At 40.3% G+C, this 12,669-nt stretch overlaps 1 protein-coding gene across 3 annotated transcripts in view; it reads right to left on the reverse strand.

Moving 5' to 3' along the window:
- The window catches only part of LOC139456221 (unconventional myosin-XVIIIa-like), a 153,069-nt gene that overhangs the window by 71,937 nt on the left and 68,463 nt on the right, over positions 1-12,669 (reverse strand). For all 3 annotated transcript variants that reach the window (XM_071237806.1, XM_071237804.1, XM_071237805.1), the window contains exons 2-4: positions 1,202-1,396; positions 672-848; positions 71-281 (exon numbers count right to left, since the gene is read on the reverse strand). In XM_071237806.1, the coding sequence (XP_071093907.1) occupies positions 71-281; positions 672-848; positions 1,202-1,396 (583 nt within the window). The remainder of the gene's footprint in view (positions 1-70; positions 282-671; positions 849-1,201; positions 1,397-12,669) is intronic.

Below are 12,669 nucleotides of genomic sequence, written 5' to 3' on the forward strand. Positions count from 1 at the left end.
CAGGGTGTTGTAGATGCCGAACACAAAACTCACCATTCAGGATGTTGTAGATGCTGAACACAAAACTCACCATTCAGGATGTTGTAGATGCTGCCGGCTGACAAGGTGAGATAATGAAGGATATGTTTGGCGTTGATAGTTTTCCCGCCGCCACTGCGGCCCATGGTGATGATGGACTGGTCCCTGCGCGAACTCAACATCTCCCGATAGGCGATCTGGGCCATGGAGAACACATGGGGAGGCATGTCCTCCTGCTTGCACCCCTTGAACATCTGGACAACCTGCACGATGAACAACATATATATTGTGAGTAAGCCAAAATGTTTTAAAATATTTTATTTTACAAATCTGCCAAAAAATTGCCGAAAATTAAAATTTGAAAAGAAGAAGAAAAAAGCAGTGTGTTTTTTCCACCGACCAGAAATAAGTAAAATGTTTTTAAAAAATCATTTACAATCACTATCGATAAAACATACATTATTTAAACAACTATAATTAAAACCTGTGGAATATATATCTTAAAAAGTTACAAACACAACGGTTGTCGACAAATCAAGAAAGGAAATGAAAAAAAAAGGTTGAAATCGAAATGAAATTATCATTTCAAAATTTGACCAGAAAGTTTAGGCCCAAACTCCGAACACTCTGGCACCGATGGTTTTGTGACCGACCTTGTCTGAATACAGAGGCAGCTGCTGCATGGGGTTTAGGATGATGAGGGAGGGGCCGCCGTAGGTGTGGATGAGGTTCCCAGCATATCTCTGTCTCAGCGTGTGCAGGGCACTCGACTCGTTCAGGTAACGCAGCGACGCCAGGTCTTCAGCGCGGTCAAACTGAGGGGGGTTTGCCTGAAACCAGAAAATTCTTACAAATCATTCTCTAAAGAAAACACCATGTGATTACGAAATCGTGTGGACGAAAAGCTGTCAGTATGAAACTGAAAATCAAGCCTTCCAATAAAACAGTGTTTTTCATTTGTTTTGCATGATATCCACAGAACATTTTTTGAAGCTTTATTTGTTTTCAATGCTTTGAAAATATTACCAAAAAGCCATTGCTTTTGTTCATCATGAGGCCAAAACAGGAAATGTTTCAAGAGAAGATAGGGCCACGACCAGTAGATCCAAACACACACAGTTGTTGCAACTTAAGACCACAGGGCCACCCTATCCCTGCCATCACAAACAAGTCTTCAACTTACCTTTTCAACATCGTCCTCATCCACTTCCAACACATCTCCCGAACTTTCAACCTTGACCTTGACCTTTCCTTCAGGAAGTGACCCTGGGTCTGCTTTGAGGAGGTGTGAGGCTGCAAATCCCCCCTTGTGGACGAGCCAGACCTTCTCTGTGTCCATCCAGGCCTTCTCAGTGTTGACTTCATCCTCAGATTTGGCCTGCAACAAGACACACAGGACTCAAACTCAGGACTAGGGAGCACCTGGAGCACTACTTAGACTCAAATACCCCATACAAGGTGCAAATGTGGGAACAGTTATCATTTGTTTTGTTTGTCTGCTTGTTTTCAACGCCAAACTCTGCAATATTCAACCTGTAAACAATCAAGTGTGGACCAGACAATCCAGCAGTCAATGACATCTTGCACATCGATCTACGCAATTTGGACATGGGGACATGCTTCAATCAAGTAAGCAAACTCGTTGGTCGCCTCTTACGACAAGCATGGGTTGCTGAAGACCAATACTTTCACAGTCATTGAAGAAAGGAAACAAGGTGAAAAACAATCAGTGTTCGAAATAATTTCCTGACCACCTGCCCGTGGCTGGTAACTTTTCTGTCAGGTTGCATGAAATTTTCCCTCATCTGCCCAACTGTCTGACAGATAATTTAAAGACTACTTACGTATTCAGTTTAATAATAACTCCTCGTAGATTCTCAAGTAATTGTTTGCATTATTTCTACAGAACCAAGATGAGATAAGCTTAGTTTTCTAATTTTTTGTGACATTAAAGTATTTATAATGTCTGAATGAGGGCAGGTAACTTTGAAGATGGGCAGGCAACCTTTATCCAACGCTGTCTGCAGTCATCAAACACAAGGGTGATATTTACAGAACCATGCAAGGAGCCTGGGTCAGATGCCCGAGAAATGGATGCATATTTATCACAACCATCAGCAAAAGCCTATTTCCAACTCACTAAGCCTTTATCAAGTAGTAACAGAAGATAACTGATACTCCACCCCAAACTGACACTCCATGCAACAAGACAGAGACTGCCATGCAAACATTAACCAAGCAGGGACTCCATGTCCTGCAGACAAATCTACCATGAGGTCACCATGACCTTACTGAAGGTTACCTGAAAAGACATGGGAAGTATTCAACAAGCAAATGCAAGTACCATAGAGACCTCCTTGGAAGATCCAGATCAGCCTTTATCTCGGAAGGAAATCAACGCCCCATCAACAATCATCTCCATGAAACAGACCACCCATCTACACTATAGATAGTGACACTGATGCTGGGCCAAGTACTAACTGTGGAAAATCAATTCTTTCCCCCTGTATGCTGACATAGGCCCATCAATGGAGCAATGAGGGAAAACGTGAAAGTGAAATAGTGTGACATGATAGACCGTCTGTGTCATGAAAGGTATGGCAATTGACACTTTAAAGGAATGTACGATCTGAGGAAGTGAGAAAAGTTTAAGTTTAATGCCACAGTCAGCAGAATTACTGCTCAATCATGGCATCCTATGAATAATTGAATGGGTGAGTGAGTTGGGTTTCACACTGCTTTGAACAGTATTCCAGTTATATCGCGGCATGTCAGCTTAATGTGGGAGGAAAGCCCCAAGTGATGCAGGTCTCAGACGTTTACCACTTCCGTGAAACCCACGAGCACAGGTATGGTGCTGACAAACCTAGAAACATAATCGGGGCGAACCGGGATTCGAACCCACAATCATAGGTTTCTGGCGTGCTCAAGGGACGCAACTCTGCACAGCGAATCACGGCGCCTTTGACAACTGGGCCACCCATGACCCCGAAATCATGAAAGTAAAATATTGTGACATTATAGACCGTCTGTGTCATGAAAGGTATGGCAATTGACACTTTAAAGGAATGTACGATCTAAGTTTAATGCCACAGTCAGCAAAATTACTGCTCAATCATGGCATCCTATGAATAATTGAGACAGAGCAAGCCAACCTGAGCGCTTGATAGGGGTGGCTATTGGGGCTTTTTTCACTATGTGATTGTACTCTGATAGCATCGCGATAGTATTATTTGTGTTGTTTGTTTGTTGTTTAACGCTGCGTTCAGCAATCTTCCAGCTATAAGATGGCGGTGTGTAAATAATCAAGTCTGACCAGATAATCCAGTGATTGACATCATGAGCATCAATCCACGCATACAATGACATGCATCAACCAAGTCAGCGAGCCTGACCACCCGATCCCGTTAGTCGCCTCTTACAGCAAGCATAGTCGCATTTTACAGCAAGCATGAGTTGCTGAAGACTATGAGATAGTATTAAACCAACTTCAGGGCTTGATAATTACATTAAACAATATAATCGAAACAAATAAAGTATTGCCGACAATGTCAAAGTCGGCCATTCCCCTCTACTTGAACCAAAGGGAGGTAACTCATCTGAAGTTGTAATCCTTGTTAATCACAAGACAGGATTGAAGCCTGACTGTAATGAACTTTCAAACACATAATTTATGTTTTATTTATAACAAATAATGACTATTAAAGCTATAGATTGTTATGCACATTATCGACAACAGCAATGATTTTCATAATTCCACCTGATATAGTACAATCGTAGGGCAAACAATTGCAATACACTGATAGTCGGATATCCATCGTTACTCTCCTAGTGGTTGATGTCATGATGAACAATCAACACTATCTGGACCCCATCACACACAATCAGCGAGGTCACACACTCTCCCATTTCAGCCAACTGTAAAATCCTGTACTGCCAACAATTAAATCAAATAGTTTCAAAAAATATTTTCTTGAATTTTGTCAAAATACCATGAAAAGCTGACTTGACGTAACAGCTGTCATAATTGGACTCAAGTTTAACATCATCAAAAGAATGGCATGACACTTGCAGTGCCACAAATAATGTTATTTTCTCTCATAGTGAGTTAGGGGCGTAGGGGTAGTCTAGTGGTTAAAGTGTTTGTTTGTCACGCCGAAGATCCGGGTTCAATTCCCACATGGGTACAATGTGTGAAGCCCATTTCTGGTGTTACCATCGTTAAAGCTGGATTATTGCTAAAAGTAGTGTAAAACGATTATACTCACTCATTCATATTGAGCTCACACTAAATGTTCATCTTATCATTTCAGCCACACAATGTCTACAGAACAATACCATGGATACAAAATAACCTGAAAAGTTTTCTAACTTAAATCGTGCTATCACGTATTTATAACAATATACCTAAAAACCTGACAATTGGCTCTTATCCTAGCAAAAACATTAGACATTAACTGACTCCTAGGAGCTCGTGTCAATTTCCAACCTCTGAAAGCTCACAAATATTTAGACCAGCATCAGTCACATTTCCAAGACATGAATATTCATAAACGATTGAAACCAAATACACTCAGAGTCAATACACAAGGAACAATACATACATAAAAACTTCAAGAAACGCCATGATGTGAAACAGACACAAAATCAACACGAATCATAAATACCCAGACAACCATCCTAAACAGCCAAGAAATGAACGGAAGTGATGGCTGTCGTTCCAACCCCTCCGACTGGACACAATGTCTGATTATGAAAATCAATTGTTGAAATGATGGGGGTTTGACACTGAGAGAGTGCAGCTGCCCTAACATCCAGCACCATCAACACACCCTCTGTCTAGCAACACACATAACTGGCCATGCTGATTAATTACACAAATTATTCAACTGGGACTTTCATGGAATTTCAAAATAGCCTCAAAATGAAATTAACTTCATAACCTCACACTGAGAACTGCGTTTTTAGACCACACTTTTATATTAAATAATCTTCAGATATACTGAACATTAAAAGTTATGGATCATGAATAGTTGGGGGGATATTTTTGTGTAGTGAAGAAAAAGCTCACAATTTCATAAAAACATTCCAAAAAATATTCATGAACAAGTTATGGATCATGAATATTTGGGGGGATATTTTTGCTTCGTGTAGAATAAGCTCACAATTATAATAAAAATATTCCAAAAAATATTCATGAAAAAGTTATGGATCATGAATATTTTTGGGGATATTTTTTTTGTAATGAAGACTGAGCACACTATTTCATTAAAAAATATTCCAAAAAATATTCATGATACTAGCAAAATAAAAGAAATTATATATATTTAGAACTTAGCTTTTAAAATCAAGGCTGCAATGGCATGAGACATCACAGCATTTGATCAATGGTTATAAAAAAATTATAGTAATTTGTATGATTTTCTTGACTGTGTCATTCCTAAATAATCAAAGATGACGCCGATAAGGAAATAAAAACAACTCTTAACTATTTTTATTATGTTTTATGGTCGTGGTGTCCAACTCTCGTCAGTTGAATCCATAAACAAAAGAAGAATAAAGTATCGCCTTATAGCCCATTGGATGGATTCAGAGGCAAGCTTTATGTTCAGTTTTTATGTTAAGGAATTTGATCCAACTTTTGACAGATGAAAGTGAATTAAATGTGCTGTGGTACTGGAAAGTTCACCAGAATGGATTATGACATCCAAACTTGGAAACTAGACAAAGGAAATGAAACAATCGCAGGAACTCTAACTTGCAGGGATGAAATTGAATTGGGCAAATTAGATTTGTCTCAAATAGAAATGGACTGAGCTTCATTGAATGGAACTACCCATTAGTGCAACTTGGAATAGGAACTCAATAACCTTACTGGAAAGAATTCCATACTGTTTCATATTTAATTTAATTATGTCTCAACAACAGACCCGTGAAGATCCGGTGTAGAATAGGTCTTCAGCAACCCATGCTTACCGTAAAAAGTGACTATGCTTGTCGTAAGAGGCGACTGATGGGATCGGGTGGTCAGGCTCTCTGACTTGGTTCATGCATGTCATCGATCCCAATTGCATGGATTGATGCTCATGATATCAATCACTGGATTGTCTGGTCCAGACTTGATTATTTATGGACCGCCGTCATATAGCTGGAATATTGCTGAGAGCAGCGTTAAACAATGAATCAACCAACAACAAAAATACACGTTGTCTCTTTCACAGAAATAATCAGAATATTTGTACAAATGGGATGTATTCTATGCAGGTCAGTGACTTGACCGGAATTTATAAATGTATGATTTAGCACAACAGACAGTACATTCTTTACACTCTTTTAACAAACCAATACACAATCTTATCAGAATCTTTTTGTCAATATCATATTCTGATACAGTGAGACTGAAATATATTTGGGGCTCCATCCATCCATCCATCCCTTCCCCCTCCCTCCCTTCCTCCCTCTTCCCCTACCTCTATCTATCCCTCCTTCCCTCCATCCATCCATCCCTCCTTCCATCCCTCCTTCCTTCCCTACATCCATCCCTCCATCCATCCCCCCTCCCTCCCCTTCCATCCATCCATCCATCCATCCATCCATGGGATTGTCTGTGAGTGTGTGTCTGCGTCTGAGTGACAGTGTAAGTATGACATCTGTTTTCTGCCAGGAGAACTAAAAGCTAACATTTTCCACCCACCTTCCTCACATCCATGTCTACAGGAAAGGTACCCACTGCATCAACACGTCGTCTGTCACCCACTTCCCCCAATGCCACAGTGCCATTGTACAAAGACCATGAAGTAACTCTGTTATGTAATCATACTGGCAAATTTCAAACATGTCAACCGAGAGTCTTTGGACTTGAAGCACACAGTATCCAGTTTGTTCGGAGAGTCTTGAGACTCCAAGGACATTGCATAATTTATTTTCGAGGTCTGCTTCACATTTTCCTCCCAAAAGACCCAGGGTGTTTGCACAAGTCGAGAAAAACATCTGTTCAGGTATAATTAATGGGTAACCAGGCTTTAAACATTAAGCAATATGGAAATACCCGTGTCCTTGGACGCAAAACATTTTGTGCGTTGTCAAAAGTGAACATGAATATAATATCCTTAAAACATGACATAATACGGGTGACTTGGAGACACCCTTCAGACACGGAAACATGACTGAGTCAAGTCTATCTGCTCATCTTAAGTTGCTATTTCTATACTGGCTACAGTTCCATTCATAGGCTAAAGATGGTTCCCATCATTCATTCATCAGCCCTCCAGCAGGGAAATTTAGAGAAGAAATCGACATCCTTGACCGTCATGCATAACCACATCTCCACTGGTGGGATATGGGTAAGGATAATTCTAGGATGGGGCCTTGTACTTTTGGCCCCTAAATTTGAAAAAAAGGCCCACTTTTAAATGCAATGGGGAATTTTAACATTGTGCTGTAACAGTCATCCTATGTCAGAAAATTCCTAGAGTGAACCCTGTATGGGTTTAAGGTCAAGCAGTTATGTCTCTCTCCTATTTCAAGAACCCTAAAGCAATATGATTACTTCAAGAGAAGGGAAATCTGAAGCAGTCTGTTCGATGAGAACAAAACATAAGGCTGATTACTTCACCAGAAAAGAAAAAATCTTGAAGCAGTTAGTGTTTGAAATAATTTTAAACCCAACAAGACAATCGGGCGGATAACCCATAAGTGTTGCCTGCCCATCTTCAAAGTTACCTGCCTGCATTCAGACATTATTATATTGAAAAATCACGATAAATAAGAGGCTAATCACATCTTGATTCAGTTGAAACAATGCAAAACAATCACTTAAGAATCTACGAGCTATGATAAAACTGAATACGCAAGAAGTCATAAAAATATCTGCCAGACAGTCGGGCAGGTGGAAGAAAATTTCATGAAGCCCAACAGAAAAGTTACCAGCCACGTGCAGGCTTGCAGGCAGTTTTTTCGGACACTGGAACCAGCCTTTCAGCTAAATGTCGGCAGCCTGTAAATAATGAAGTCTGAACCAGGCAATCCAATGATTGATATTGTGAGCAATGACCCACACTGACAAAGATGTGTCATCAACCAACTCACTGAGCTTCAGACGACCTGAGCCATTAAATCGCCTCTTACAACCAGCATTGGTTGCTGGGGATAAATTCTATCCCAGAATCCCCATGGGGCTGAAGCAATCTACTTGATCACATCTTTACCACTTTTATCTCATAAAAAACACATCAACCTGATTAAACCTTACACATTCAGTTCCACACAACTTGAACATTAACCAGGGTGTTAGTCATTGCTGTCTTCATGACGATGCATAAACACAATAACATTATCATGTTTAGAGTATGCAGACGATGCATAAAAACGTTATAGTTGTCACGTTATGAGTGAGTGAGTGAGTTTGGATTAACGCCGCTTTTAACGTTATTCCAGTTATATCACAGCATGTCAGCTTAATGTGGGAGGAAAGCCCGAAGTGATGCAGGTCTCAGACGTATACCACTTCGGTGAAACCCATGAGCACGGGTATGGTGCTGACAAACCTAGAAACATAATTTTGGGCGAACAGGGATTCAAACCCACAATCATAGGTTTCTGGCGTGCCTAAGGGATGCAACTTGCACAGCATATTGTGGCGCCTTAGACGACTGGGCCACCAGTGCCCCTATCACGTTAAGAGTAAGCAGACGATGCAGAAACATGATAACATTATCCCATTTAGAGTATGCAGATCATGCATAAAGATGATAACATTATCACGTTTTGAGTACATGGTCCTAGGATATATTTTATTTATTCCCATTCCGGATTAACAAATCATGACAAGGTACTGTTTTGAACAACCATTAATAACGTACAGATGTTCCAAAAAATATTGTCCGGAATATTGTCCGGAAGGCTGGTAACTTATAAGGTCCAGACGACCAGCTTTCACCTTACTAAACAAAACGATTATATTTTTTGGTTTGTTTATTTGTTGTTTAATGCTTCACTCAGCAATATTCCAGCTATATGACAGCAGTCAGTAAATAATCGAGTCTCAATCCACTCAATTGGGATACAATAACATGCATCAACCAAGTCAGTGAGCCAGACCAACAGATCCCATTAGTCGAAATCTTACCAGCATAGTTGCCTTTTACGGCAAGCATCGGTTGCTGAAGACATTAAAAGTGTTTGGCACAGACTGCAAGAGTTCACACTTGCCACCAACTTTCTCCAGTCTCTGGTCAGGGGGCTATGAGTCCACTCTAGGCCGGCAGAGATCTTGACTCTCATCCAGGATGACACTGACCTACACCTATAGTCCCATAAATTCACACACCTTTCACGTTTTTGACACACATTTCGGCCCGCCCATGAAAAGTTTCTGTGCTGGGTTTAACATTTCTTACAACAATCTAGAAGATTAATGGAAAGCATCATAGATTCATAGCGCCATATTGTCTGAAATAAAAGTCTTAATTACCATGGCAGAAGCAGGACAACAAAGGTGTAACTTGGATTAATGCAAGTTTTTTGTAACGCTCCTGATAATAAATCTTCCAAGGCCTACACATTCTTTGTCTTTTGACATTGCTTAGCAGATACAAAACATGTTTTAATCTTGATCTTGAAAAATATTGAGGATTATATTTTTTTCCATGTAAGAGGCAAATATTTAATTGATACCACTGAAACAAATATTCCAGCCGCATGGCGGGGGTATACCAAGAATGTGCCAGTATTGCCTTCCCAGTCTATGTGTGAGTGAGTTGGGATTAACCCCCTTTTAACAGTATTCCAGTCATATCATTGCACGTCAGCTTGATGTGGGAGGAAGGCCCAAAGTAATGCAGGTCTCAGACAACTACCACTTTGGTGAAACCCACGACCACAGATATGGTGGTGAGAAACCTAGAAACATAATCAAGCAAACCGGGAATCGAACCCACAAACTCTAGATAAAGGTTCTAGTGTGCCCAAGAGATGCAACTCTGTGGGGCCTCAGATGACTGGGCTGCCCCGCTAATCAGTAGTAAGTAGATTTTATTGCACAGACTCATGCTCCATTTATGGGCTGGACAAGATCTATAAATATATAACACCATGCCAGAGAATAACCAGTCTCGATTATCTGACGAAACAGATTCCATTGATTAAAAAGCAAAAAAGTGACAATTATACGAATGAATCACTGATAATCAGTGGTGAAACCTGGTGTTCGCTGAAAGTGTAAGCATGCGCTGCCCTACCAGCAGCACTGTGTGAAAACTCAACACATACACCAAAAGGATAACTATAGGAAACCATCAGCCACACATTGGTATAAATTTAGCAATTAAAACAAGGGCCATAACTATGTAAAAATACATTTTAGATGATGGTTTTTGAAAATCAATCAGCATATTTATCCTTTAAAGATTACTGTATGCAAAAGTCATCCTAAAAGCATTTTCTGCAAAAATTTATCCCTACTGAAGTTCAGGACAGACGCAAGTAGGCACAGCACCCAAACCAATATCCCCCGCCCCACTCTGTGGCAGGGGACAATAAACCAATCAATCTGCCCTTACCTTGTGAGTGAGTGAGTTAGTTGGGTATAACGCCGCTTTTAACAGTATTCCAGTTATATCACGGCGTGTCAGCTTAATGTTGGAGGAAAGCCCCAAATGATGCAGGTCTCAGACGTTTACCACTTCGGTGAAACCCACGAGCACGGGTATGGTGCTGACAAACCTAGAAACATAATCGTGGCGAACCGGGATTCGAACCCACAATCATAGGTTTCTGGCGTGCCCAAGGGATGCAAATCTGCACAGCGAATCGCGGCGCCTTAGACGACTGGGCCACCCGTGCCCCCCCTTACCTTGTGACTGCATCATGTAGCAAGGTGATTGTATTATTCCCTTCCTGTCTATAGTCAAACAAAAACTGTCTGAACAACATATGAAGAAGACTAAATTGAAAACCACATGCAAAACAGGGACTCACCATTAAATATTCTTGGGGAGGGGGTGCTGGGATTTTTATCAGAGACATGATATGTTTTTACGGTTACTGCTTCAGGTTTGTTTCAGAGATAAGAAGAGTCAAACAATTAACTTAAAATTCACAAAACACCTTTTTTTCAAGGACATCAAGCATATCCAGTACACAACTTATTTTGGGGAGGGGGCACAACATGGAATATCAAATGGTCCGTCCCTGAGGAAAATAAGAATAAAGTGAAGTTACAAACTCCCTTCCGAGACATGTTGCAAGGTGTGTAGCTAAGCCCCTTACTGTTTCAAACAAAACTGAAAGAGCAGCAAAGACTGAAGTGTAACCCTCGGATTAAGTGGCATGAAGACCTAAAGTTCATGCTAGAAATCTTTCTAAATGTCAACTGCACTGTCACATTTTGCACAACCTAGAAAACTGTGAAACGACACAGAATGTTTGATTAAAACCTTTAAACTATAAAGAAAACTCTCAGCAAGATATTGTAGGCTCATGTTAAATCTGCTTCTGTTCTGTTATCAGTGTATAGCAGGATGTGAGGGCTTGGCTACTAATTCTGTCAAGAGACAATGAAGAGAAACGCATAAAAACAACAGAGCTATTTCATCTATGTGCCTTCAAGGCACACTGGCCCAACCCCCCCCCCCCAGAACAAAAGACGTCGTAAGGTGTATGTGTGTGTGGATGTTAGGCCCTTCACAAAATGTGACCTCAAGAGTAATAAAATGACAGGGTACCCTTTCTGAAACAGACAGGATTTATTATCTTTGAAACTCTGCCTCATAAAGAGGAACTACATCTTGAGTGAGTGAGTGAGTGAGTGAGTGAGTGAGTGAGTGAGTGAGTGAGTGCCTTATCATCACTTAAGTAAACCTATTATGTCAAGCTAACCAAAACCAAGAAATCTCTGCCTCATAAAGAGGAACTACATCTTGAGTGAGTGAGTGAGTGAGTGAGTGAGTGAGTGAGTGAGTGAGTGAGTGAGTGCCTTATCATCACTTAAGTAAACCTATTATGTCAAGCTAACCAAAACCAAGAAATCTCTGCCTCATAAAGAGGAACTACATCTTGAGTGAGTGAGTGAGTGAGTGAGTGAGTGAGTGCCTTATCATCACTTAAGTAAACCTATTATGTCAAGCTAACCAAAACCAAGAAATCTCTGCCTCATAAAGAGGAACTACATCTTGAGTGAGTGAGTGAGTGAGTGAGTGCCTTGTCATAACTTAAGTAAACCTATTATGTCACGCTAACCCCAAAACCAAGAAATCTGAAATGACAGATCATAAACATTTAAACATGCCTAAATTTACCATAAAAGGCCAATCCTTCCCATCGCAACTCTATCCCATGTCACTGCGAGCAAGGTCAGACCAAAATACAATCGTACCAAGAAACTGTAAAATGTCCAATCTACTTGAACAAATAACATAAAACAAGATTCATCTAAATCAACAGCAAACAAACACAACTCTCTGAAAATATATCTAAAGGCAAATGTACCCAAAAAACTTTCTGAAAATAAATCTAAAAGCAAATGTACCCAAACAATCTCCGAAAATAACTCAATGTACCCCGTACCACCCACAATGTTCACAGCATTACAATTTCAGAATTCTAAATGTGAAAAAAACAATCACACAACAATAAACCTAACAACAATATGAA

This window comes from Haliotis cracherodii, unplaced genomic scaffold (genome assembly GCF_022045235.1).
Source record: "Haliotis cracherodii isolate W230 unplaced genomic scaffold, xgHalCrac1.p SCAF_11, whole genome shotgun sequence".
Lineage (NCBI taxonomy): Eukaryota > Metazoa > Mollusca > Gastropoda > Lepetellida > Haliotidae > Haliotis > Haliotis cracherodii.